At 42.4% G+C, this 27,440-nt stretch overlaps 1 protein-coding gene across 2 annotated transcripts in view; it reads left to right on the forward strand.

Moving 5' to 3' along the window:
* Nucleotides 1-27,440, forward strand: part of EML6 (EMAP like 6) — a gene marked incomplete at both ends in the record, with an annotated part of 86,405 nt that overhangs the window by 51,550 nt on the left and 7,415 nt on the right. Inside the window, 17 exons of one of the 2 annotated variants that reach the window (XM_082302609.1) lie at nucleotides 2,231-2,324; nucleotides 4,954-5,054; nucleotides 6,261-6,463; nucleotides 7,656-7,767; nucleotides 8,454-8,581; nucleotides 9,284-9,425; nucleotides 10,480-10,632; nucleotides 10,886-11,017; nucleotides 11,859-11,947; nucleotides 12,575-12,751; nucleotides 12,850-13,051; nucleotides 13,259-13,385; nucleotides 22,960-23,038; nucleotides 24,027-24,156; nucleotides 25,210-25,308; nucleotides 26,502-26,522; nucleotides 26,883-27,056. In XM_082302609.1, coding sequence (XP_082158735.1) covers nucleotides 2,231-2,324; nucleotides 4,954-5,054; nucleotides 6,261-6,463; nucleotides 7,656-7,767; nucleotides 8,454-8,581; nucleotides 9,284-9,425; nucleotides 10,480-10,632; nucleotides 10,886-11,017; nucleotides 11,859-11,947; nucleotides 12,575-12,751; nucleotides 12,850-13,051; nucleotides 13,259-13,385; nucleotides 22,960-23,038; nucleotides 24,027-24,156; nucleotides 25,210-25,308; nucleotides 26,502-26,522; nucleotides 26,883-27,056 — 2,163 coding nt within the window. The remainder of the gene's footprint in view (nucleotides 1-2,230; nucleotides 2,325-4,953; nucleotides 5,055-6,260; nucleotides 6,464-7,655; nucleotides 7,768-8,453; nucleotides 8,582-9,283; nucleotides 9,426-10,479; nucleotides 10,633-10,885; nucleotides 11,018-11,858; nucleotides 11,948-12,574; nucleotides 12,752-12,849; nucleotides 13,052-13,258; nucleotides 13,386-22,959; nucleotides 23,039-24,026; nucleotides 24,157-25,209; nucleotides 25,309-26,501; nucleotides 26,523-26,882; nucleotides 27,057-27,440) is intronic. The other variant, XM_082302610.1, reaches the window with a different exon arrangement.

Below are 27,440 nucleotides of genomic sequence, written 5' to 3' on the forward strand. Positions count from 1 at the left end.
TATAAAAGGGCTTGAAAATTCATTCTCCCTTCTTCTGTTAAAAAAAAAAAAAAGATTATCTGAACTATCCTCTATTTGATCTGATTTTTTTTTTTTTCAATTAAATGTAACTTATTTCATATTATGCTCTCCAGAAATGTGGTAAGAATTCATTAGGATGTAGATCACATTTATAAGACAAGACTATATGAAAGACTAGATAAATCTGTGGAACTCAGTAGTGTTCCATTATCAGGACAGGAGCCCAGGTGTTCATCCAAGAGCTGGAATTCAAATATGAAATTGCTGACCCACTGTGGTGTGTAAGCTCACTCTCTTCAAGATAAAGTGCCAGAAGGAGGGAAAATGGATAAGGATGATTTAACTGACATTGTGTTCATAGATGTCAAAAAACTTCTTGTTAATCCTTAGTTGAACAAATGTTCCTATATTTGAAAATAGTTTGTGGTTTGCATTCTTAACACCAAGTAAATTCCTGTCCAAGTAGGAATATTCTGGGTGTTGGAACCCATGTACCTGTAAAGAATAAGCTGGCCAAATATTCTGTGGGCATAAATCTGTAAAAGAATATTGAATGTCTTTTAAAAAGTAGCAACCCCTCAACATTACAGTGTTGCTTTAGGACCTGATCCCAAGAATAATGCACACACTGCATTCCTAACTGGCTTTGGTTGGGATTCTTGGCACAGCAGGGAGAGAGAGCTGAGCAAATGTGCACGTCTGTGCAGGGTCAGAGGCTGCCCTATGTAGGGGGTTTGCGTTGTCTTAAAAACAGAGATTTCAGAATTAGGTTCAGGTCGCACTATTTGGAGCTTAAAGAAAGAAACCCAAAACTCCCAGATTTTTCTGGCTGTAGTTGATGCAGCAGCTGATTCTATTCCCCCATTTCTCTCTGCCCTTACTCCCTCTCTAAAACATCTGTTGCTGCGCATTTATGAAAGCTGGATCCCTCTGCTACGACCCTTCTCATGACACTGTGATTCCATTTTATTCCTGCAATGTTTGGTTGTGCCCTCTGGTGGCTAATTTAACATCTGTGACACCTTGGGATATTGTTTGGAGGGTATAGTCCATATTAGTGCATAAACCCTCCTCTTTCAAGTGAATAAAGCTTAAATTGTGGTGTTGTTTGGGGTTTTTAAAATAAACTCAGTTTTGGTTTCCTGTCCTGTATTTTAACTTCATTCCTTCCTGCCTAGTGCTGCTTCTTCCATCTGGTCCTGTTTTGTTCAGCCATGAATTCTCTTCCTCGTTCTGAAATTCCCCTTCTCCTTCTTGACTTGCTTCTAACAGAACTCAGTCATTGAAGTCTGTGAGAACTTAGCTCTATGAGCTCTGGAGTAGTTCTGACGGAATAATTTATAGCAGTTACTCTCTTTTTCTTCTTCAAGTCAAATATGCCCAAGCCCCGAGTCCTTCACACCATTCACTTCTACAAGAAGCACATTCCCACATCACTAGTGCTCCTGTTCAGTCTCTGCCCAGCTCTGCTCTTCCAGCTTTAACTTTCCTTCACTTAAAAAAAAACAAGCAGGTGATCAGCTCCTCCTGCACCGTATAAGGGTCAATTGTCTTATCAGAAGCTGCAATAATTATGGCTTAGTTTTATAAACTTTTTAGAATTTCAGGACAGAAGTTTGTCTCAGTAGGTTTGTTAGAGATGGTTGTGTTTATCATTATTTCATGCACGTGGCAGTAGTGCCTGGGCACTGTTGAATTATGGATGATATTCTGTTCTGGCTTTCCTTCCTCTCATTATCAGTACTGCTGTGTCTTTCCTGCAGTGAAAGAGAAGATAGCCAGCAGTTATTTTTGGCCTTAAAATTTCATATCATATTTATAGTTTCATCACCCTGCCTATGAATGTTTCATACACCAATAATTCTCTGTACCATTTCAAGCAAAAGAAAAGAAGCATCATCTGATCAGAAATATTTCAAATAAAATGCAATGTGAATTTAGAGTGCTTGGGCTTTATGAAGTTGACTTTCGTTGCCTTGTTTGATTGTCCCTATTTTCCTTGTACTTACACATAGGAATGTTTTGTGTCTGCCTTTGGGAAAGATCTGAACTCCAATCTCTCAAACTATTAGTTTGGGGGCGGTTTTTTTGTTTCATTTATAATACATCATTAGAAACTCAGTTTGCAATGTAATTGTTGTGTTCATTGCCTGTTACATTTTCAGCTAAAGCTTTAGCACCTTTAATGCTCAGTATTGCTTCTGTACAGCTGATGGGAAATGTTTGGCATCTGTTGGGCTGGATGATAATCATGCCATTGTGTTCTGGGACTGGAAAAAGGGAGAAAAGCTGGCAACAACCAGGTAAGAATACCCACAGTTTAAAATGTCCCCTCTGATTACATTTTCCTGAATAGCATCATCCACATTTTTCCTATGAACAAGGAAGTAAAGCAGAACTCCCCTCTTGAAAACAGGATGGTGTTTCAGAGCAATATTCCCAGATTAAAAACCTGGGGATGCAGAGCCCAGTGTTTGGAAATCCTGTGAACTATTTCTGTCAGGAGTTCCTCAGCCTTTCTGTTGGGAGAGCCCCGTGGGCACTGTAGCTTGTTTTGGACTTTTCAAGTGAAGTTTTTTCTTCCAATTTCATGTCCTGGCTCAGGGCAGAAGTCATCAGAGGTGTCACTTCCTTTATGCATTCAATGGCGTGCTGGGTTCCATCACTTTCTAAAAAGAAAAGAGTTCCCTCTAACCAACCTACCTATCTATCTATCTATCTATCTATCTATATATATATATATTTCAAGCACTGCTGATCCTGCCTTTCTTCTGAGCCTGCTTTTTCTGAGCTATTTGCTTTTTCAGTTGCCAACTGACAGCTCAGCCAATAACCTGACAGTGAAGAGTCCTTTGCATGAAGGGACCAGTGCTGGGAAGAGAATTGGATTAAAGTTACATGTTTGCTACTTTATACTCAAGTATTGATTGTAATAATAGTTGTTCAGTGTAGGAGAATCAAACTATTTGAGAACCTGGTTTCTGTCTCAGCCTCGGACAAAGCAAATGTGCTCCTGGTCACTGGGATTGAGCAGAACTCCTGTGAGTGTGGATGCATGTACCAGAAGGGCAAGGAGAGAAGTCCATATTCTGCAACCATGTAATGTAGCATTGCCCAGTAGAAAAAAGTGCCGGTGAAAGGTTAATTTACTTTAATGGCTCCATGGTGACATGTTGCAGAAGAAATGAGAATTTCTGGTGGCAGTGTACCATTACTGAAGAAATCAGTGTTTTACTCTGTGTGTGTGTACCACAATCTGTTAGCTACACAGTTCCATCTCAAACATGCAGTTTATTAGGCAGCGAGGTTTTAAATCCTGTTTAAAATCTGTGCTGGAGGCTTTGCGTAGCAACAGCCCCGTGTGTGTTGTAACACGTGACATTTTCCTGGGCTTTGCAGTCCTGGTTCTGCTGTCCCCAGACAGATTGTGCTTGACTTGCAAGCAAAGAAATACTTTATATATTCCCATGCTGACCTTTAAGCTTTTAAAAACAAGATAACAATGAGCTGTGTCACTACCTGGCAGCTGGTGCTCACAGGATAGGTAAAACATGGAGCATTCGGATTCTTTTCACCATGTAATGCTGCATGTACGTAGTGGATCTATTATTGCTAATCTGTTATCTTGAAAATATGCAGGGTCCTCACAGAGAGCAGAAAAAATTAATCTTCTAAAATGCTGCAGTTTAATCTGTTGTTTAGATTTTAGCAGCACCTAAAGGCAAGTCCCCTGTTCTGGTGAGCACAGGAGGACAGAGAGAGAGAGACAAAAGCCCTCATGTGGCCTTTCACACGAGAATAAAAGGACATTTCCTTGCAATCACATGGACCCATATAAACCTGGAAAATGAGGTGTCCATTCACCATATACAGACACCCACTATGTTTATTCTGCAGTGAGATGTCGTTTTTGTGAATGGGTTTTTTTGCTTAATTTTTCTAGGCTGCTTTATCTCAGCATGACTTCTCAGGTTTTTGTTGCAACATCAGAACACACTTATTTACTTGCTTTAATTATTTCAGAGCTAAATTATACAGCTTGGTTCCCTGTCCTGGCTCTCCAGCCTCCTGTCTGGTCTCATTAAAATCCTTGTTGAGTAAATTGGAATCAAACACCTCTGCACTGCAGGATGATGTGCTGCAGATGTCAAAAGTGGTCAGGACTGGTTTGCATCCAGGCTGATCCACCAAAAGGAAATCCTGAGCCTGAGAAGGGTTCCAGAACCACGTGATTTTCCAGGTCTGCTGAGCCTGTCAGGAAAAAGTGACTTAATCCTAGCACAAAACCTGCAGATGCATATTGAAAAGCTCATGGTTCCTGCTCTGGGGGCTTTATAAAACACTGACATGGATGTAATTAATGCTTTACACCTGGGAATATTTTTTGCTATGATAAAACCCAAGCTTGTAAATTCCCATAAATACATCAACAAGGATAACTTTAATTACCCAAGAACTAAACCTGGAGGTGCGTGTGCTGCTGAGCATACTGCTTCCTACACTATAATTTTAGAATTTGTGATTTTATTTTCCATCTTGAAGCACATAGATTAAATACTTCCTCATTTTTCCTGTCAGAGTATCTTTTAATATTTATTGAGGTCTCATCCATTTAAATACTTACATTGACCTTTATGTCTTCTCTTAATTGCCTTGACCTTTATTGTCTGCTCCTTTGTTATGACTTAAATGAACTGAAATTCAGTGGGAGAGAACTTTTATTCCCACATTTCTGTGCTCCCCACATGGTGTATGCTCAGATTTCTTCTGCCAGCTCCATGGGGCAAACTCCCAGGACTAAACCCTTGCAGATTAGAAATATGGCTCTCTAATTTTTGTTAGACAGGGAAATGATTTATATCAATGATTCAATTAGTTTGAAATGTTAAGTCATCTCTTGCCAAGCTTTTAAAATTTCTACCTTTATTGCAGGGGCCATAAAGATAAAATATTTGTAGTGAAGTGTAATCCACATCATGTGGACAGACTAGTCACAGTTGGGATGAAGCATATCAAATTTTGGCAGCAAACAGGTACTGTATTGAATATTTTATCTTTAATTTACTTGAGAATTTGTGAATATTTTTAAAAGAGGAACATCATGTTCTCAGTTTAAGAATTTGTTTTATTTGTTAAGCAATTTTCCAGTAACCAAAATATTGAAGGAGTGAAAACCCACCTCTGAATCAGCAAATGTCACAATATTCCTTCCTCCTCGGAAAGAATTTCCAGCTAACTGTGTTTAAACTCTAGTCATACTATTAAGGAGTTCTCCTGAGTAAGCACCCTTGGTTCCCAGAAAATCAGGTTCTGTTTGAGGATATTTTTTATTCAGGACTGGATTTCTCGCTCTTCATGACTTTTTAGTTGTGTACACATGACACAAGTACTCAAGACTATTCAAAATTAGGTAATTTTTAAGAGCTTCCTACACTTCGTACCATACTTGAAGTGTTTGAGTGGTTCAGGTGCTCTCAGATTAAAAAAAAATTTTTCTGCTTTTTATTTTAATCTTTAAGTTATTTTTGCAGTGATTAAATAGACTTGCATTGCTGTTTGCCAAATTCCATGATGGGAATGTGCATTAAGCAGCATCTTATTCCAAGAATAGCCTCTTTGCAATGAAAGTGGTGTATTTTGAATTCAGATTTGCTCAGCAGAGTGAAAACTCAGTGTGGTGTCGGCTGTGAAGCCCACAGTGCCGTGACACAAGGCCACCACTGCAGGTGATATTTTGTAATTGTGTATTTTTGTCTCTAAGCATTGGTTCTTGGGCCTTATGGCTGCTTCTGCTTTCTGAACCAAAGCAAGGCTGTGGTGATTTGGTTCTCTGACAAGCAGAGGAGGAGCAAACCCTGCCATTTATTCTGCCAAACTGCTGCCCAGTGCTCAGGGTGCCAGGGACAACTAAACCAATCCTCCAGTTGTGGTCACCACTACAGAGAAGCAGCATGGCAGAAGCTGTTGTGGGCAAAAAACATTCTGCCAGCCATTGCAATAGTTCTTTCTGCACAATTCCTCACTGAATTTATCACTTGCTTGGAAAGACAGTCTGAAAATCTGAGCTGCTTCAGAGCTGTCCTTGCTGGGTTCACTTCCTTTGATAGTGCAGTGAATTCTGGATTTCCATTATCTGCTGCACCGTAGGCAGCCACAGGAGATCTCGGGGTCAAACATTTGTCCTTTACAGCACTGTGGCTACAATCCCACATAGAAAAAGCCTTGTGCTGGTGTTGCAGGTGGAGGCTTCACCTCCAAACGGGGCACGTTTGGGAGTGCAGGGAAGCTGGAGACGATGATGAGCGTCTCGTACGGGCGCATGGAAGAGCTGGTGTTCTCTGGGGCTGCCACTGGGGACATCTACATCTGGAAGGAGACCCTGCTGCTGAGGACAGTGAAGGCCCATGATGGACCTGTGTTTGCCATGCATGCACTGGACAAGGTATTTACCACCTTCCTTCATGTTGATTTTTGTTACATTTATGGATTTTAGAGGGGTTTGTGATTAAAATCACTAAGACAATAGGAATGAGTTCTGTTATTTGATAGACCTGGATTTGTAAACACGCTGTTCCATGTGCTGGTACCTGACCAACAGCTTTCTGCCCTCTAAAAATGGAGACTTACTTCTCACTCTGCTCAGGAGTGTCATTTTCATGTTTGTGTAAATTGCAGAAGAGTAACAGGTAACATTCATTGCCTCTTCAACCCGATCCCAAAAATTATTGGGCATTAGCAGTTTCCAAAATATGAAACATGATCTTTTAATAGTATTATCACTGTCTCTTAGTCAAGACTTTAGATATCCAAAGGTTTTGGGTTTCGAGTTAACTATTCCAGATATCAAAAGAATTCTCCCTCGGTTGCATCAATACATCTATAAAAGAAATTATGGCAAAATACATTATTTGCATCATGTTAATGAGCTGAGGACAAAGTTTTGCCCTTGGCAGTTTGAAGATAATGTTGATAATGGAATATCCCTTTTGAGGTTATGCTTTCAACTGTAGAAGTAAAGGATGAGAAGAATGTTAGCTATTAACATTTTTATATATCAAGGTCAATTAAGATCCCTGTGGCTCAATCCTTTCTGGCCCTAATTGATTGTTCCCAGCTTTCCCATCAATTTTTCTATTTGATCTTGGCACTGAACATCCTCTTCACTTAGATTTTTGTTGGTTAGTTATTTATGCTCTTTTGCATTCACTTGGCCCAGATAATCTACCCAGGGAATTAATGAGAGAATTGGTCCCTGATGCATTATTAGAACTCGGGTTGAAGCATCTGTTAAGTCAATTGAATTTGGAATAACTTGAGAAGCTGTTATTGCCTCTTCTAAGGGCAAAACACGTTTTTCCAAAGCTCATTTCTACATGCAGGCAAGTGTCCTGGTCCAGCATTCCTGTTTACTACAGTGTGTGCTCCATATGGTTGTAAATCTTTATAACCTTAGAGAAGCAGCTCTAAATCTTGTCCACTTGAATTTTTCCCTCATAGGTAAAGGCTCCAGTGTTTTTAGTTTGACACATGAATAAAGTGCAGGGGAGACTTTACTGTGCCTTTGGACATGTCCTTTTGAATCTCCCCCTATGAGTGCTGACATCTGTGTGTGTTTTCCTGCTGTGATTGTGCAGGGCTTTGTAACGGGTGGAAAAGATGGAATCGTGGCCCTTTGGGATGATATGTTTGAGAGATGTCTGAAGACATATGCTATTAAAAGAGCAGCACTCTCTGCTAGTTCTAAAGGTATTGTTTTTCAGTGTGTTTTAATAAGGACTGTGTGCATGGAGGGCAGTACAATGGTAGTAAAAGGGTAGTGCTGGGTGTCAAATCTTACCAGAACGCAAAGGGAACAGCAACACACCACTTACTCTGTGCTGGGATTTTCTGGTTTGATCCATGTAAGATGTATTTCTTGTACTCCTTGTCATTTATTGTTTGTTCTGCTATTCCCTTCTCTATTTCATGATGTTGAGCTTTGTTTTCATTGGTGAAATGATTTTAAGGAGAAATGTCCCCAGCCTTGAGTTTGGTGGTTCCAAAGTCAATCCAGTTTCCTTGGCTGGCCACATTCCCTGTGGTGAGAGCAAGGGCCCTGTGATTTGGAAAGACCTGTTAAATTCCCCAGACCTGAGTGTGGAAGTCTGGGAAGGGATATTCACTTGTAATTACAGAATTAGTCCAAGGTGCTGGAACTCCTGAGCCCCTTAGACCCTGTCATTGTTAAAGCAATAAAATAGCCGTCTTTATGTTGCCACTAGTACAGACAATCTCCCCTCCCTCAACAGTAAGGAATCCATGAATTATCTGGAAGTTTGATCAGGCAATTGTATCTCATGTTCATGATTTTAAACAGATTTGAATTATATATAAACTGCAAATGATATAAAATGTAAAAAAAAAAAAAAAATTTAGTATCTTGTGTTCTTCAGGTTTACTTTTAGAAGACAACCCCTCCATCCGAGCCATCAGCCTGGGACATGGGCACATCCTGGTAGGAACTAAAAATGGAGAAATACTTGAAATTGATAAAAGTGGGCCTATGACTCTGCTTGTTCAGGTACTGTGTGGATCTTCCATAGCAAACTATTTCCTGGTTTTTTTTAAAATGCTGGTTCTCTGGTATTCTTTTTTCAGTAAATTTTGGTCACGTGAAGTAATCCTTCAAATTTGTCTTGCCTGCATGACTGCCTTACTAACCAAGATGTGTGAGGTTGTGTTTTATAAAATACTGAACTCATTCACTAATGCAGATTGAGAGTAGTAAGAAATTATTTAACCTTGATATGCAGTGCCAGCAAACTGTATGCAAGCTGAAGGAAAGCTGGAAAAAAGCAGGAAGAGTGATTAACAAGTTGGAAAACTGAGAATCTGAGGCAAGAATAAAACGAAGTAGTGTACGTTGTGCAAACAAGGATCTAAAAAAGGACATAAACTTTGAGGATTAGCCAATATTAGGATGTCTGGATAAGGTCCTGTTTGGGGTGTAACTGTTCCCTATTCATCTCAAGCTTGGAAAAGAGAATATTGGAAGAACAGGAATTACAGCCAGTAGCAGTGGAGGGGACTATGGAAGAGTATTTTAGACAGCTGTCAGGGGAGACAGACGATGTTCAGGTCTTTTGAATGTGGAAAGCTTTGGAGGGAGGAGATGGTGAAGGGTTTATTGCCTGGGACTTGTGAAATGAGGCAGGGCAAGGTTAGAACACGTTACACAGCCCCAAATGCATTATTTTCTCTTGTGTGGAATGCTCTCCTGCAGGGCCATATGGAAGGAGAAGTGTGGGGCTTGGCAGCTCATCCTCTCCTGCCTGTGTGCGCCACCGTGAGCGACGACAAAACACTGCGGATCTGGGAGCTCTCGTCGCAGCACCGCATGCTGGCAGTGAGGAAGCTCAAAAAAGGTAATTCTGCTCTGGCCAGGCCCTGGGGCAGCTGTGGATCCCTCTGTTCCTCTAACAGCTCCCTCTTTGCTTTCAGTGCACATCACGGGCATTAATTGGGGAGGCAAAGGACACAGTCATTAAGAAATTGGGAGCACAGGAAATAAATTATCTTTGGTATGTGTCAAGTCAGTGCAAAGGGAAGGAAGAAAAAGGACTGTAATCTATTGTAATGAGTAATAATAAAATGAACTTCCCCCAGGTTCAAGGGGAATGAATTGACCTCAGAATCACTTTCCTTCCTAGGAATACTTAAGGCCGGTATGTTTGTTGCTGACCTAAAAGATTTTCGTTATAAAAACAAGTGTACAATTTCCTGCATGTTGAGCACTATCAGCCTTCGGTGCCAATATGAGCTTTACCTGTTAAACCAACTTCTCTAAAATGAACACTTTTCCTGCCCTCTCCTCTGTATAAAATTAGATGAGCTATGTTGAAATGTTGCCTTCTCAAAATTACTCCTATTTTATTAGCTTATGGATATCCTTCAGGAAATTTTACATTGTTCATTTTCAGTGACAGATCAGGAGCACAGGAGCCCTTAACTGGCTGGGGTAAAACAGAGTTAAATGTTTTGGAGAGGTGAATTTGGGGAGGGATGAGGATAGCTGTAGGGAAGAGTATGGTTGGGAATAATGCTGAGGCAGAATTACACTGCCCTTAGTGAGTCTTTGAATCTTCCATCTGGATTTCCTTTCTGTACATGTTTTAGGATTTGTTTTATTTCTGTCACTGGAGTGTTTAAAATGTAGCTGGAAGGTGATATTTTCTCATAAACCTGTTTCAAGAGGGATCAGATCAGCATTGTCAACTCCAGAGCACCCTGTACAGAGGGAACATTCCCATGTTACAAAGCACTGATCATGGCCCTCTGTAACATACAGGTTTTAATAAATAGCAAGTCTATTTTAAAACGATAGACTTGATATAAAAACCTTTCAGTTGCAGTTCATCGTTGGTTTTCTCAGCCGCAGTTTTTAAACCTTGAGAGACTCATTCCCCTGTTCCTCCATAGGCGGGCGCTGCTGTGCCTTTTCTCCCGACGGGAAAGCCCTGGCAGTCGGGTTGAACGACGGCAGTTTTCTGGTGGTGAATGCTGACACTGTGGAGGACATGGTCTCTTTTCATCACAGGAAGGAGATGATCTCAGATATAAAGTTTTCACGAGGTACAACCAGATGTTAAGGTGGGAGTGTTTATCTTGGAGTTCGTTTCTCTTGTCTAGACAAGGTTGAATGTTGTGCAGGAAGGCTGGCTTTGTGTGTGTTCTACTGCCTCGAATACTTTACAATTCCATGTAGCTGTGTGCTGCGCTACAGCAGGCCCACCCCTGACTGGTGAATTCACTACAGTGGTGAAAATCACACCAATATTAGTTAGAAGCTGTGCCCTTTAATAACCTCAGTGTCTCCTCCTTACAGAATCAGGAAAGTACCTGGCTGTGGCTTCCCACGATAACTTTGTAGATATTTACAATGTCCTTACCAGCAAAAGAGTCGGCATTTGCAAAGGTGCCTCCAGCTACATCACCCACATCGACTGGGACTCCAGAGGTAAAGTGTTGGCCAGAGATACAGACTGGAAATACCCGTAAAATGGAATATCAGGAAACTGTTCCTCTCCAGTTATTGAGATCAGCCACTGATGCAAATGCTTTTTCCCCATGGAGCACTGTATGGATCCAGTGCAATTGCATTTGTTGGTATCCAATTTCCTTTCCTTGCTGAGCTCTGCATGGCAACCCCTGCAAGAAGCTAGAGCCTGATTGTCACAGCTAATTAAGTCCAGCAGGATCCGTAATGAGCTCATGCCAGTGAGCCTTCCCAGAGTGGATGTGATTCTGTGTGGGGCCACCTGTGTGCCTGAGCCCTGTCCCTGCTGTGTGCCAGTCCCAAAATATGGTGTGACCCACTGGCAGCAACACCACAGCACCTCCATGGGCACAGCAAACTTCCCATCCCAGGACAGCTTGGAGTGGAGCCGACTCTGCCAGAGGGGCAGTGCAGAAGGGATAGGAGCTGGCAAATGTTCCACTTTTGGCAAAGCTGCCTTGTAAAATTGTTAGGAAAATCAGTAGAACATGGATTTATTTTTGACTTCCATTAGTGTGATGATGAAACACAAGCAAAATATTCCGTCAGCAGAAACTGATATGCTGCGAGACAGCAACTTCTTAAGGATATTGGATGGTATTTAAAATATTACTTATTCATTGAACCAGAGGATAGGACCCTTACAAGTGATTCTAAGCATCTGTGTTCTTTTGCTATGAGTAACTTTCTGGAGAATAATTTCTTAATTTACCCCCAGAAATCTTTTCACTCAATCAAAAGAAAGTCTTTAGTAGTCATAATAATTAATAAGATTCATAATGAACTCCCCTTTTGTGTCCAGGAAAGTTATTGCAAGTCAATTCTGGTGCCAAAGAACAACTATTTTTTGAAGCACCGAGGGGGAAAAGGCATATTATAAGAATTGCTGAGGTATGAATTATGTTTACTGGACTATTTTTATTATGAAAGTTATCTTTAAGAATTGTCTTCAAATGGTGTATTTTTTTCCTTTTATAATGCTATATTTGCAGTGGTTAGAATTAGAATTATTTACTCATTCTACAGTGTTTTTCCTAGCATTTGTAAATGGCAGAATGTGCAGCTTTCTGCTTGTATCTCTAAATTTATTATTGTTTCTTTATTAGCAGCCATTTGCCATAATCCCCTTTCCCAAAGTCACCTGTTTTCTGTGTAACCAGTCACATACAGGCTATAAACCACCTTCAAACAGCAGGACCTGGCTTTTCATCAACTTGATTATTTGTGGCCTGTACTTCTGCTACAAAACTGCCGATGTTTAGCACCTCAGAAAATCTTTAGGGAGATTTGTATTCAAATCGTGCTCTGCCTTGGGAACACAGGACTGTTCAAAGTGTTAAGCCTTTGGATGAAGATACACAGTTTGTGTTAACAAGCTGGAACGAGCACAGTTTCTTAAGAACTAAAAAAATTAAAATAAAAATTAATATCAAACATAGGAAACTATGCATATGACACTAGTGTGTATTTGATATGTTTGAAGTACGAAGCCTTCTTTTGGGGGAATTTTGCTTGCAGATAGAGAAGATTGAATGGGACACCTGGACATGTGTGCTTGGTCCCACCTGTGAGGGAATCTGGCCCATGCACAGCGATGTCACCGTTGTCAATGCAGCCAGTCTCACAAAGGACAGAACCCTCCTGGCCACGGGAGACGATTTTGGGTTTGTGAAGCTCTTTTCCTACCCAGTGAAGGTAAGAAGTGTATTTATTTCAGTAACTGGAAAGAAAAGTAAGGAAGACGCTGTTCCTGGGGTGTCAGGCTGCCAGCTGGGGGATTCTCTGTGCTGCAGGGCCAACATGCCAAGTTCAAGAAGTACGTGGGGCACAGTGCCCAGGTGACCAACGTGCAGTGGCTGCACAATGACTCCGTGCTGCTCACCGTTGGCGGTGCCGACACCGCGCTCATGATCTGGACCAGGGAGTTCCTGGGCATCCAGGAGAGCAAGCTGGTGGACAGTGAAGAGTCAGACACTGATGCAGAAGAAGATGGAGGTAAAGAGGATTTGTTTCAGTCTTCCTTGCCTGAATCAGAGATTCATACAGGCATTTAACTTGAAGCTTTGCTGTACTAAATTTCAGTGTAAGGAGAGCTTGGTAGGATTTGTTTCCTTCCTTTTATTGGTGCAGATCTTCTTGTTCTCTACTTTCCTGCTATGAAACAAGGATAGTTTGTTTTATTCTATGTTTTATTTTTCTAAGGTTATGATAGTGATGTTGCAAGAGAAAAAGCAATTGACTACACCACTAAGATCTATGCAGTGAGCATTCGAGAAATGGAAGGCACAAAACCCCACCAGCAGCAGAAGGAAGTGTCAGCGGAAGAGAGGTATGTCCCACAAAGGCTTTTGCTTTCAAGTGTATGTTGTGCCCTTTTGCATCTCTTTTCGTGCAACAAAAATTAGTCCTTAGAAGTAAGACAGGGATTTTGAAATTCACCAGACATTTAAAATGGTGTTCACAGAGTACAAAATGATAATACCATGGAGAAAAACACATGTATATAATGCATCTGGGAGTGTTGCGTTCTTTTCTGCAGTTCACATGAGCATTTATATTCTCTCCTAACTAGTGTATGTCTGCAGCAGAGCACTTGTGATAGTGGTAAGCTTGTAAATATTTTGTGGTTAAGGCTTTGGGTGGTCCTTTTATTGGAAGGTTTTCAGTCACATGTAACTGTGTTGGGTTGTCACCGTTAAATCTGGAATTTCCCAGGGCACATGCTGGCCTTAGGCTGAAATACTCTAAAAAAAATTAGCTGGAAGGGGAACAGTGTTGGAAAGGGCAGCAAAGAAAAGAGGTAAGAGCTAAGAACAGAGGATGAGTCCAGTGAAACACAGACCTAAAGGAGGGGGTGGTAAAATCTGATGGGACAGAACAGGAGCATCTGTAACTGGTGAAGTATATTCCCCCTCAAAATCTGGAGCAGTAAATCCTTACCTGTGAATCCAGCTGGTGACTCAGCTGTGAATCCATTCTCTTTTGCTGGAGCATTTTCTTAGAAGTGATCATTCTTCTGTCAGGACTTTCCTTCCTCTTGCCCCCACACTGGGCACTGGCACAAAGGGCTGCTGGGGGTTAGCCCACAGAAAGGATTTCAGCTAAGTTGTTCTGTTATTGCAAGAAACAAAATGCAGTTAATAATACTTCCTGATCTTATGCAAGCCTTGGAAAAATAAGTTTCTGTCTTTAAAGCTCTCAAGGAATGCAGTGCTGAACCTCTTGGACAGAAAGTAATTAATCATTTTGCTCAGTAAATGTGCAAAATAGGAGAATTGGGTGTGAAATGTGGGATATGAACTATAAGAAAAATGTTGCACCCATTTTTTTAATCACAGTGTCTTAACGATACCATGCAGGAGGAGGATTGGTGTTTTTTACAATAAAATGTTGGACCATAACCTTTGCTTTTCCCTTTCTTTTAAGAAATCTCTTTTCCTCAAATAAAGAATTTGTTCCTCCATTTTTCTATAAAAAGGCATCATGTATCATCTGGTAAACATAAATGTTTGCAAGTTGAGTTTAAAAAAAGGAAAATTATTATTTTATTTTGGGTGAATTGCTAAATTGTTATAGGAATAATAAGTGCCAGTGGCACACAATGCCCAGATGCTTCACACCAGAAACCCTTGTACCCTCCAGCTGTTTTATTCTGCTTTGATGATGCAAAAGCAACTGTCGAATGAGTTTAATTGACAGATTAAGCTGGTCTTTAAAATGCCTTGTGCTCATGAATTACCAACAATTTGAGCAAGAGCATCAGTGTCTTGTGCAGCTTTTCAGCACCATTTCCAGTCCAGGAGTGAAAATCACCCTTCAGGTCTCTGGGAAACCTCCCTTCTCTGCATCCATGCCTGTGCTGTGTGGTGCCACAGGCTCTGGAGCCTGTCCTCGTCCTCAGCCCCTCTCAGGGAGAGCAGGCCGTGTTTGTCCAGCACCACAAAGCCCTGTAGAAGCTGGAAGTTGCTCCAGTGTTTCCACACCTCCCACTCTGCTGGTGGCTGGTGAAATGGGGAGGCACCTCCTCTGCAGTGAGGTTGCCCCTGACTTCCAGAATAGTCCCTTCATAATGGCTGCACATTAAAATAGCATTCCAAGGGAATAACCTATCCCATTTTATATCCCCAAGTTCTGGACTGAGGAGAGTAAAAAGCAAGGTCTTAAAATTTTCCCTATCTTTGTTCTTGCTGTCTCTCTGTCATCAACAGTTTTGTGCTTCATTCTAAACTAGGTTAAAAATAAACCCTTATTGCTGTCCTTGCCGTCTTTTCTGCTTGAGGGTCACAGCTTTTGTGCACATTTTTATATTCTTTTTAAATTACAGCTGCTTCAGTACAATCACACCTTTGGTATTTGGAATTTGCTGTTTTGATAAATCTGACAACAAACCCCATAATTTTCATATGTCAATCATTAGGCAAAGATAAATTGACTTCCCTTTCTTCAGGGGATAAATATAAATAGTGAGACTTTATAGGGAGATAATCAGAAGCAGCAACTTTATGGTGAAGTGCCAGCAAAACTGTGCTTTCTGAGGATGTTGTGCTTGGATAGGGCCTTAAGCTGTGAAAGGCGCTGTGTTTTGGGTGCAGTAAGATGGGATTGATGTGTTGGCTACTGCAAGACTGTGATTCTTGGTCAATGGTACAATGTGTGCACAATTCCTGCAGAATCTTGGCACTGCCAGTTGTGAGTGCCTCAGGCTAAAGCTGTTTTCTCTCACAAGACATATTAAGTGTGAGGGAAGCTTCATACCTGTGCCAGATTCCATCTCTTCTGAGAACACAAAAGAACAGCAGCTGGGAAAGGGTTTGTCTGCCCATGACAGAGTTCTGGAATCCTTGGGCTGGCTTTTCTTTGCACCTCCAAGGGTCCGAAGTGACAGTCGATCAAGCCAGGTGAAATGGAAAGTCTGCAAGTACTCAACTGTTGGTGTTCAGAGAAATCCTAAATGTTCAGGGAAATCTAGGCCCAAGTCAGCAGGTCTTGAGGCTGTGGAGTCTTGAAATCTCTGTGCACAGGGCTGAGCGAAGTGGCAACAAGGAATCTTGGAGGCAGCTCCCAAAGCTTTAAATTTTCTGCCAAGGCACAGCTGAAGTAGCTCTCCCGGTCCCTCCAGGTTTGAAGAGGGGAACCCAGAGCATGTGTCGCATTCTCTTTCAGGCAGGCATGTGGGGAAACTTTTTAGGCTTTTGAGGAGGAAGATTTTCTGGAGGAAGTATTCCAAATTTTTCCCTTTGTGATTGCCATATGTCTGTCTGAAGACCCAGTGACTGTGCACTTAATGGCTTTTGTGCACGGAATACTCTGGTGTTGGTAACTTACTGTAACTTACTGTGCACATGCTGAAAACTATGGGACAAGCTGGCAGGCCCCTTAGGACAGAAACTGTGAGTTAATCCCAAGGCCTGGAAAACTGCTGGCTCCCTTCACTGCAACATGCAATGAGGATCTTGGAAGTGTCCCCCTTGCTGTATTTTCATCATGAGTCTGAGAAAGGAAAAACTGTGAAGGTGTAGTGAGAAGAAACTTGGAATTAAGCAAGTTTAAATTAAGGAAAGGAAAAAAAAAAAGAGAAAAAAGCAAGCTTTGGGTTTAAGCAAGAAGTAGGAATAGCTGGGGCTGCTGCTCTGAGCTGCTCCTTGGGGGCAAAGGCTTGGAGCTCACTGGGGTTTTTTCTTTTAATAGTAATGCTTAGAGGGTAAACTGTTGCTGAAGTTATTTTCCATCTTACATAATCAAACACGCTTCAAAGGTGCCATGTGGCACCTCTGAGACAGGTCCATCTGTTTAATCTTTCTGTTTGCTGGAATAAGCTTGCAGGACTCTGTGTTTCTCTAATAGAAAGTGGTGAATCTGAAAAACTCCGGGTAACTTATTTCTCTAGAAAGAACAAATCATTGTTTGATTCAGGAGGAGTTTGGTCTTGGGAACTGTGATGGGACTCCTGAGAAGATTGCAAGTGTAGGGTTGGGAGCTGAACTGTACAATGATTTATACAAACTCAGGAGTAATAAAAAGGTTTTCCCTTAGAAAAGGAGAGCCCTTGATGAAATTTATTTTTCCTAACTTGAACGTAATTAAAATAATCATGATTCTGCAAGTATCTTGGAGGAGTGTAGAAGTTACATGATAGATTTTACTTGCAGGATTTGAATCAAATCATGGCCTGGTATTTTTGGGGGAATCCAACATTTCCTGTCTCCGTCAGCAGCTACAGCTTTAGGATGGCAAAGTGGCAGGAGACTTGAGGCTGAGGGACAGTTCTAAAATGTCTTGCAGTTGTATTGGTGCGTTTGGTTAAGATCATTAATCGATTGTTGTTTCTCTCTCCTCTCCCCGACCTTGTTGTTTTTCTTCTCCCTTTCTATGTCTTCCCTCCTCTGCTCCCCCCTTCTCTCCCTCTCTGCCTCTTTGGCTGGCACCCCTTGCCGTGCCCGTGGTGCAGGAGCGGGGTGCCCTCGAGAGGGGCTGCAGGACCAGTCTCGCGGGGTGGGAGCTCCCAGCGCGGCGCTCCCACTCCTCGGGACCCCCTGGCCACTGGTGGGACTGTCCCAGACAATCCAGGACAATTGTAAGCTCTGCTGTGTCACAGAGGAATTGTGCTATTTCAGAAAAGGGCCTGGTTTTGAATTGGGACCGTTTTAACCAAGAGTTGATATGATGAGAAGTAACATGAGCTTGCTGATGATTGTACTGACGTTACTAATCCTAAAGGCAAAGATGTGTTTGCATTTGGCCTCCTACTAACCCCTAACACACCCCCTGCGTCTGCAGCTCTCCTTTAGCTCAATTTGCATGACTCCACATGAGCCCTGGTGATGGGAACTCCTTCAAAGCAGGTGGAATGTGTAGAAAAACGAAAAGCAGCATTAGCATGTTTGTCTGGTTTTCTGTTTTCTCAGCATCCTGGCTTGTCTCGCTGTCCATGAATTACCCACCTCAGAGCCTGGTCTCCATCATGGTGTTTGCCTCATGTATAATCATGTGTCCTGATAAAGATGAGAAGTTAAATATCTTGGATTTTTCTGTTCAAATGTTACTCTTTAGATTATTGATTTCTCTAAAACAATATGAACTGACTTATTTAAGTTTTCAAAATAGCCCCCACAAGCCTTTGCACCATAAAGTGAATGATTAGACATATGGTTACAGCCTTGGTTCCTGTACCTTTACACACACACGTCTGTGGGTGCAGTGCAAAAGTTTTGAGTGTGAATCTGTGTTGTATTTATGTGTAGGTGGGGACTATTCAAAATGTATCTGGAAAAACACATCCTTGGAGTGGAGAAAATAACTTTGGGCTTATTCCGGCAGAAAGCCACTCTTTGAGCATGAGGTGCATCCTTTGGAATATTCACTTTTACTTTCTCAGCAGCATTATGTCAAGTTAATGCACCCTGAATGCATTTGACAGCCTGCTGCTTTCATCCCAGTTGTCCCCAAGGCTTGTACACATTGTGACTGGTATTTGTCAGTCCCTGCCAAGCAGCTGAACTCAGAGTCAATCTCACTGCTCCCACAGGTCAGCACAGAGCTGGCCCAAAGGTCTTCTCTGTTTGTGTGACACTCGGGGGGGTGGAACTGAGGGATGCCAACGTTGCCATGTGTTTCCAACATTTCTGTCTCCGAACCTGAGTGCTCTCTGCACTGAGGGTGATGTGAAATATTCAGCTTTTCTGAGGGCTGTTGTTTGAGAGGTAGTCCAGGGCTGATGGAAAAAGCCATGTTTCTTGTGCTTTGTCATGCAGAGGGGGCATCTGCCATATACGATTGGTTCAATGTTTTTATTTACACAATACAGCTGCAAAACGTACTGGAGCTTATGCAGGGAATAACAAAACAACTAGAAAAGACTGTTCCTCCAGTGTGTGAGGGACAGCATGTCCAGAGAGTCCAGAGTGTGAGGGAAAGCAGGTCCTCGTGCAGGAGGGCCGGTCTGTGGTACAGGAGTTGTTTAGGGAACAACTTCCCAGGGTGTCCAGAGCAAACGCCCTCAGGTTTCATTCCAAAGTGATTGCCCTCGTTACTAATTGCTGTAGTGCTCCTTTCACTGGACACTGGGCTGGAATGACCTGGGAATGCAGTGACCAGCTGCCCTGACAGGCTGTGACAATGGCTGGCCCTATCAAAGTCCTGCAGTAGTTTTTGATTTTTTTTTTTTCTTTTTTTAAAGAGTGCATCAGCATACACGTGAAGTTATAAGTATTGTAACCATGTAAGGCTTTTTCAGTGCTTTAAAAAAATAATTCAGTTTGTCACTGATGTTTCTCTCTGGTTCTGTTTGAGCTTTGCTCTGATCTGCTGTATTTGAGAGTGAGATATTTTCATGTTGAATCCTATTCTTTTTGTTGTCTTATGATAGCTACAAAGTGTTAAGAAAAAGTAACAGCAGGAAAACTTGTATGTAAAACTCCTATGTATGTTGGAATGGGAAAATCCAAGGCTTTAGAATTTACAAAATCTTTTAATCCCTTCTCTAGGAAGGGATTAAAAAAAGCTCAGGGAATTTCGCAGCAGTTTGGGGGCACTTGGGAGTCCTCTCCTGTCACTGGGCAGGACTTTTTAAAAAGGGCACTTTTTAAAGCTGCTTTTGCATATTTTCTGAAATGAAAAGTATATTTTTTTAAATCTTGGATTTTTGTTATATTACCCAACCCTACTACCCTACCTCTCCTTGAACCTTGCTTTCTCTTCTCAGGAGCAGTCCTGCTCATGTTTGTGTAGATCCAAGTGTGTTCCCTCTCCAGTTTGCAGCCATGTAAATCCATATCAGTCTCCCTTTTGTGCTCTAAGCTTTTCCCTACCCATTCCTGCTGGCTCAGCCTGTCACCTTCTGGGTGGCAGGACACTCCTGTCCATCTGTCCCTGCTCCAGACCTTGTTGGCCCCTTTCACGTGCTGCTGCTTCTGGAGTTCCCTTGCTGTTCCCACTGGCCTTAGAGCAGAATGCTTGTGTTCTCCCCAGTTTATTCCTGCTGCAGGCAGCACCTTCAACCAGACAGCAGTGATGGCCTGTGCCCTGGAAACAGGAGTTGGTTATATCCCCTCCCTCAGAGAATTTATCATAACAGTTTTTGATCTGCTTTTTCTCTCCTTTATTTTCCATCTAAACAAATGTAGCTTCTTCTCCCCCCCTCCCCCCCCCATAGTTTGGAAAAGAGATCCCATCTCTTTTCTCCTTCAAGGTGCCTCACACTTCCAAAACCCCATTCCCTCAGCCCAGCTCTTGTAGTGTCCACCTGTTGTTCTCCATCCTGGTGCTGCCTGTCCACCCCACCCCTGACTGGGCTCCTCTCCCTCCATGGCTGGAGGGAATGTTCACTCACACCTTTTCACGTTTCTGCATGAAGGTGGTGCTGAGGTTTTGTCGCTGTGGGTCTGGAGTTCTATCCCTGTCTGACACCTGTGTGTACTCGTGTGAGAACATCCTCGAGGTTGCCATGAGTAACAGAAATCTTCTCTGCTGTATTCACAGTACCCAAAGAACGTGAGACCCTCTAATGTCTGACTGTGTCTTATCTTTCCCGGAACTGCTCCATCCCGTAACGTAATCTAAGCGCGTTTGTTTTAAACTGCTGCAAAGAAACCGTTAATGCTTGTGTTATGTTTTAACTTGCTGTCCTTTGGAGGCAGGGAATTGTCAAGTAAGTACTGATGGGGAGCCCAGCAAAGGCCTGGATTGCTGGGAATGTGCCATGCAGGTTGCACAGGTCCAACAGGGCAAAGGGATGTCGTTTGCTGCAGTGCAAATTTCTTGTCTTGGCAGTGTCACCTTCTGTATCAAAACAAATTAGGTGTAGTCACAGGCTTGTTAAAAGTGAAATGACTTTTAAAATGTGAAAAATGTGCTGCTTTGTTTGTTTTATTGAGATAGTGATGAGGCAGTGAATGCACACGTGTGTATATATACATGGCTATGTATATATCAATGCACACAACACCTGTGCTTGTGTGTGCTGTGAGTAAATATCTATAAAAGTATCTGTGTGTGTGTGTCTCCAAATTAAGCCTCATGCTTACAATCTAGTGACTATCAAGCATGTCACAGTGGTAGTGCTCTCTTGCTTTCGTGAAGTATTTTGGCTTGCTCTTGTCATAAACTTTGATATTCCTAGGTAAAGAAATGTGGAAATGATCCAGTTTGAAATGATACTAAAACAGAAAAAAGCATACAAGAAAACAATTCTTTTCCTAAGTGCCAATTCAGAGGCCCTCATAAATCTGGGCTGAAATGAAATAATTTATTTTGTTTTGTAATAACTTCCCCTGTCCCTTCCCTGCCGGTAACAGCACCGCTGCTCAGTCCTGCTCCACCCAGGGTCACCCCAGGGGACTCGAGTGACCACTTTCTGAGGAAATAAAGGTACTTGTTCCTGTGGACAAGGCAGGACAGGCTGTCCTGGGAGTGACTTGGCCTCCCCACAGCAATCGTGGGCTAAATTGCATCTGAACTGGGATAGAGAACAATCATCCATTGTGTGCAATCTCAGCAGTGCTTAGGAGACTGTCAGCTTCCTACCAGTTCCCTCTCTGTGTGGCTCCTGAAAGTAAACGAGCTGTGGAGTCCCGTTCTGCTCCGGTGCAAAGTGTACAGGAAGCTCGGATGTAGCTTCCCTTTCCCCTCCATCCCATAGGATCTTTAGCTCCGAGTCTGCCCAGGGATGCCAGGTGCGATGTTTCCGGGTCTGTGGACTGGTGCGCTCTTTGGTTTCTGTTTTAGTTCTTGCTGGCATGCTTGGATAGCACGTGTTGTGCCCAAGGAATGACTGCTGCGCTCTGAAAGTGCTTGTGCATGAGTCTTGTGCTCAGAAGTGACACCTAAACTCTATTAAGTTTCTTGCTTGGCTTTATTTGCTGCTTACAAGGGGATCAAGGTAACTCTTTCACTCTCTTCGTGTCACGGGTCACCAGCTGATGTGCTTGTTGGTCCTTGGTGTGCCTGAGAAGTGGGTTGGATTGGTTATCTCCAGCTGTGCTCTGTCTCAGAGCTCAGGTTTTCCTGCTGCTCATTCCCACAGTGCTCAGTCCCCACTGTGCCTTTAATACCTTCCATGAAAAATCCAGCTCCAGAAAAAGCAGCTCCCTATACACAAAAGGGATTTCATTCTTCTCCAATTAATTTTTTGCAAAATGGGAATTACTGGTAGTTACAGTCTCAGGACAGGAACAACTTTCACAGCGTATGGAATGTAATAGCAAGGTCACATTTTTCTGGAATCATACGCCCTGGGAATGCTTTCCAAGTGCTCCCCTTAGCTCTGTCCCTCTTTTCCCAGCAAGATCAATAGCAGCAGCAGAGGTTATCTGGCCTTACAGACCGTTTGCACACATCAGATTTCATCTCAGCCTGTGTTCTGCATTTGTCTCTTTAGCTACTTTTAGCAACTGTAATTATATAAAAAAGCTTTGCTGGCCTTAGTCTCCTAAATTCCCTTGGATGAATGACTTGTGCATTTAAATGCAACCATTTTATTTTTAATATGATTTTGAGAAGATTTTATTGAAGCCATGTCAAGGTTTTGGGATGGGCCTTGTCAGAAGAAGCAGGGCTGGGCAGAGGTCAACTGCCAGCTGCAGAAATTACTGTAGATCATTTCTAAAAGCACCAGTTTACCATTATTTCATGTCAAGGATTTTTCCATGGATTTAAATCATTATGTTTTGGGGTCTTTTGAATGGTGTAAGGTTGTTTGTTCTGCCACTCATCTGCAAAGTCTACATCAATGTTACTGCTCTTTCTATCAAAAAGTGCAGGATTTTAATCAGTTTATTTTACAACTCTGGGAAAAGCTCATACAAGGGGCTACTGTCCATTTGCTGCTCACACATGCTGTGGTTTTGAAGCTTGTATTTTACTTTCAAACATATTGATTGTCTCTTTTTTTAAAATGTTCTTTTCAGGCCACCAGTGAGCAGAGCTGCTCCTCAGCCTGAGAAACTGCGAAAGAACAATGTCAACAAAAAAAAGAAACTGGTTGAGGTCAGGATTAATACCTTTTTAATTTCTTTAAAAGTAACATGGCTGGGTGAAATCCATTTTGTGGCTTAGTGAAGGGCAGGTACAATCACAGAGTGTGTTCATTCCTGTGCTCACTGCTCAGTCCCAAGGGAGGTACAGCCAGGGCCAGCACTTTGGCCCAGGAAAAGTCCTGTGTGGGATTTTGAATTATGGAATTTGCTCATTGACTTTGGAACTTCCCTTTCTCCCCAGACAACTTGTTTGAATTCCTACCTAATATGCAGAACAAGGAATATTCTGTGACCTGTGGGCAGTTTGCAATACTTGGTCTGTGGCTAATTGGGATTGTTCCCAGCGAGCTGTGATTGTGTTTGGGACAGTCATTAAATCTGGCTTCAGGGCTCCAAGGCAGTAACAACAATCCATTAACCATCCTGGGTTCCTGGAGGAAATTTCCTTGGCAACTGCTCGTTGTAAGCTGCAGTTACACCTCTGATTAATGTCTTAATTACAGAGTTACTTACGGCCTGCCCTGGCTTCCTTTAAGGACTTTAAGATCAGAATTTGGTCTGTGAAAATTTGGTAGTTTATGAGAATGATTTTTGAAAACTCTGCAAGTATGTCCTTTAAAATATCTGATACCCTATAGAAATACTAAACTGTGATGGGAAGAGTAATAAAACCAAGCCTGTTCTGTGAGTTGTATCTGTTTGGAATGAAAATTTACAGAACCAGAGCGCATTTATAGCCCCCATAATTATTTAAAAAAAAAAAAAAAAATAGTGCAGTGCTTTAGTTGACCAATTAAAGGCTGTTGATAGCCTATGATAAAGTAATACCTCAATAAATGAGCAGAATGGGGATAACTAATTATTGTTTTATTATTCTATTGCCCCTACAAGATATTTGTAGTTGTGTAATTTAGAATCGTTCTTAAGTGGTCCAGACTCGGAAATCTCCTTGTTTCTTCTTTCATTTCACTCTTAATCTGTTTGTATTCCTGGAGCAGGAGCTGGCTTTAGACCATGTGTTTGGATACAGAGGATTTGACTGTCGCAACAACCTCCATTACCTGAACGATGGTGCTGACATTATTTTCCACACAGCTGCAGCAGGCATTGTCCAAAACCTCTCTACTGGTAATTCCACCTGAAACACTACTTGGAGATAAGAAAATGCTTTACAAGGAAAATATTTTTAATTGAAAGTCTGAACTTTTTAATATTCCTGTGACTTTCCCACATTTTGCATCTTGATACAATAGCACAAACCCACTATAGGTGGCTAGTGTGTCACTGGCAGGTTCTCATCCTGTGGCTGAAGGTATGGGAATGGCTTTCTCTCCCAGCAGGAGAGAGCCTGGCTGGTGAAGTGACCAGTACCCCCAAAAATGTGAGAAGCTGTAACATCCATAATTTCATTTTGAGTTGTTTTAGCAAAGCCATGCTCCAGGGAAGGGCGCGTTCTGGTGCAATGCAGCCTGAGCAAGTTGCTCTTTGGAAGGGACAGAAATATTCCCTGCCTTTTGGGTAATGCAAAGGAGAAAAACCACCAAAAATGTATCTGGCCCTAAGTTGTGGCACCAGCATGTCTGTGTCCTTCACGTCTCTCAGGAAAAGAGAGGAGTTAAAGGAATTTTGACTTGATTTTTTCCCATATGGTCCCAGCTATGCACTCAGCAGCTCTGCTGCTGAGGTGGGGCCCAGGGGGAAAAGCTGTCAGATCTGGTGGCCTTTGGGGACTCCAGTCCTAGTGCAGCCTCTGACCTGTGGGCTGGGAAACAAGCATGGCCCCATCTGTCCTTTCCGGGCTTGTTCCCTTGGGAGGGCTTTGCCTCCACTTGGCTTCCCACTCACTGCCTCAATTCACTGGGATTTCACTGGGAAGGCTGGGCTTTGCATTGGCAGTTTTGGTGTTTCTTGCAGTTATGGTGGCTACAGGCTGTTCTGGGGCTGATTCCCTGGACATACAGAAAATTTCCCAAGTATTGTATCCACCTCTGTGTGTTGATGCTTGTGTCCATGGTGCATTTTGGGAAGAGTGCCTGGGAATGAGAGCAGAGCAGCCATGGGCAGCATTGGTGCCCCCCACACCCCCTGGAGAGTAGTAACAAGCTGCCCAGTAGTCTGTGCTTCTGTGTGGGCTCCTTCCTTGGTCCTGTGGTGACTCAAGTCCTGTTTGGATGTCATTAGGCAGCCAGAGTTTCTACCTGGAGCACACTGACGACATCCTGTGCCTGACAGTGAACCAGCACCCCAAGTACAAGAACGTGGTGGCCACCAGCCAGATCGGTACGTGACCCCCACAGCAAAGCTTTACTCACAGTTATCAGGACCCTGACTTATTTGGGGCTTTTCTGCGGAGGACTTTTACTTTTTGTTTGATTTTGAATAAGTAATCAAGCTCCAGGGTTTACTTAGGATTTCAATTCCATCTCTGATTGTGAGTGAATGGATTTCAGAGTTCATTGTTGTGTAATCGTATTTCACAAGGCAAGATTTGATAAACTGCCTAATCATCTCAATCGTCTGATTTATAGAATTCCTTCTTTCCTTCCTGTATCCAAGGCACTGTTTAGCAGTGAGAATACACTGAGCATCATTTTCTCTGCAGGAATACAGGAGCTGTACAGAAAAGGCCAGAAACAGTGAGATCTCAGCAGAAGTTAGGACATGTATCAAGGGACAGTTGGGAATCCATATATATTTTGTATGTTTATTATTTACATGGAGAGTCCTGCTAGATTCCCTGGGACCTTCTGCAGGAGTAAACGTTGCATGGGGGATGCAGGATGAGTTGTCCCAAGCCTTGAGAAGGATCTGCTGCCTTTCAGCTTAATGCTGGAATAATTAACTTTATGGAGGAGAACGGGGTCAGAACGTCTCCTCAGACCATTCCGGAAGGAGAATGGAATCCATAACTGGAGGACAGGAGTCACTTAACAGGGGGCAGGGAACGGTAGTGATGAACACAGTGACAAACACAAACCCTCTGCTGCCTGTACTGAGCACGGTCACTTCAGCTGGAATGTGAAGGGAGCACCCAAACCCACACGTGGTGCCAGAGCTGTGCAAAGTGCTGATTTCTGTGACATGAAAATGCTCAAAGCCCTTTTCCTGGGCCCCAGGAGATCAGTGCTTCTGAGTTTGGTTGATACTTTGTGTACCTACAGATTCACTCCACTTTTGAATCTAATAATTTTTAAAACCTGCATGCCTTTAGCATTTCTTTTAGATACCATTTTTAAAACTTAGAAGTACTAAATATTGTTGCAATATTTGTGTATAAAAGCCAATATACCCAAAAAACTTCAACAATATTCCTGCTTATTTGTTTTGTTGATTTAATCCATATCCATTTCCAAGTTTTTAATTTTGTTTTCCTTCTGGTGCTGATGCTGGCACTTCAGCACGAGACACATGACTTATTTCACCTATTGTTTTCCCTTGGTGCTTCCTCATTTGCCATTGCTCTCACAATGCAGGTGACATGACAGAATTCCCAGGTAAGGCTGATTTGTTTGTGAATTTAGCAGTCCTGTACGAGTTCCATGTTGCCTCGTTGTATCTGTGTGAACCATGGATACAAGTGAAACATCTGCAGGCAATTTCTTTTGCATGAGGCTCTTCATGAATGTTATGTTGTTCTTTTAGAAGTTGTCTGACTTCACGGACTACAATGATTTCCCCCCCCCCGTGTTTTGCAAGCTATTTTGATTTCTCTTTGTTTTCCAGTAGTGCTAATCCTCAAACAAATCCAACCCCCCAACTAATGTCTGTTGAGGTTAAATGTTCTTGCAAAATGCCTGGTTTGCACTGAAGCTTTCCAGAATTAATTCACTTTTAATGCCTCTCTCTGCCCACAGGTACAACCCCCACAATTCATATATGGGATGCCATGAGCAAGCAAACCCTTTCCATGCTGCGCTGCTTCCACACCAAAGGGGTCAATTACGTCAACTTCAGTGCCACTGGCAAACTGCTGGTGTCAGTGGGAGTCGACCCAGAACACACCATCACCGTGTGGAGGTGGCAAGAAGGTAAAACCCAGGGGGAAATCGTGTTCCTTCAGCCCAGCAGAGCTGTGCACAATGATTTGCTTTGCCTTTCAAGTCTTTGGACTTCTGTGTCCTCACTCTGAGTATCCCAGCTAATCAGGTAAAAATGGCAAAGGGCTAGAAAACATGGGCAAGAAGGTAAGTTTTAAACATTTATGGTAAGTGGAAATTAAGGAAAGAATGATGCTTAACGTAAAATTACATGAAATTAAGGAGAATTACTGCTTTTCTTTCCTAAAACACTTGAAATACTATGATGGAGATAGGCCTTTGGGAAGTAATTTCCAGAAAATAATTATCTTTGGAAATGGTAGAGGGGAGAGAAAAAGTGCCTCAGCCTATTAGTGTGTCCCTGTGCATTTTTCA

Source organism: Coloeus monedula, assembly GCF_965178545.1.
Source record: "Coloeus monedula genome assembly, chromosome: 2".
Taxonomy (NCBI): Eukaryota; Metazoa; Chordata; class Aves; order Passeriformes; family Corvidae; genus Coloeus; species Coloeus monedula.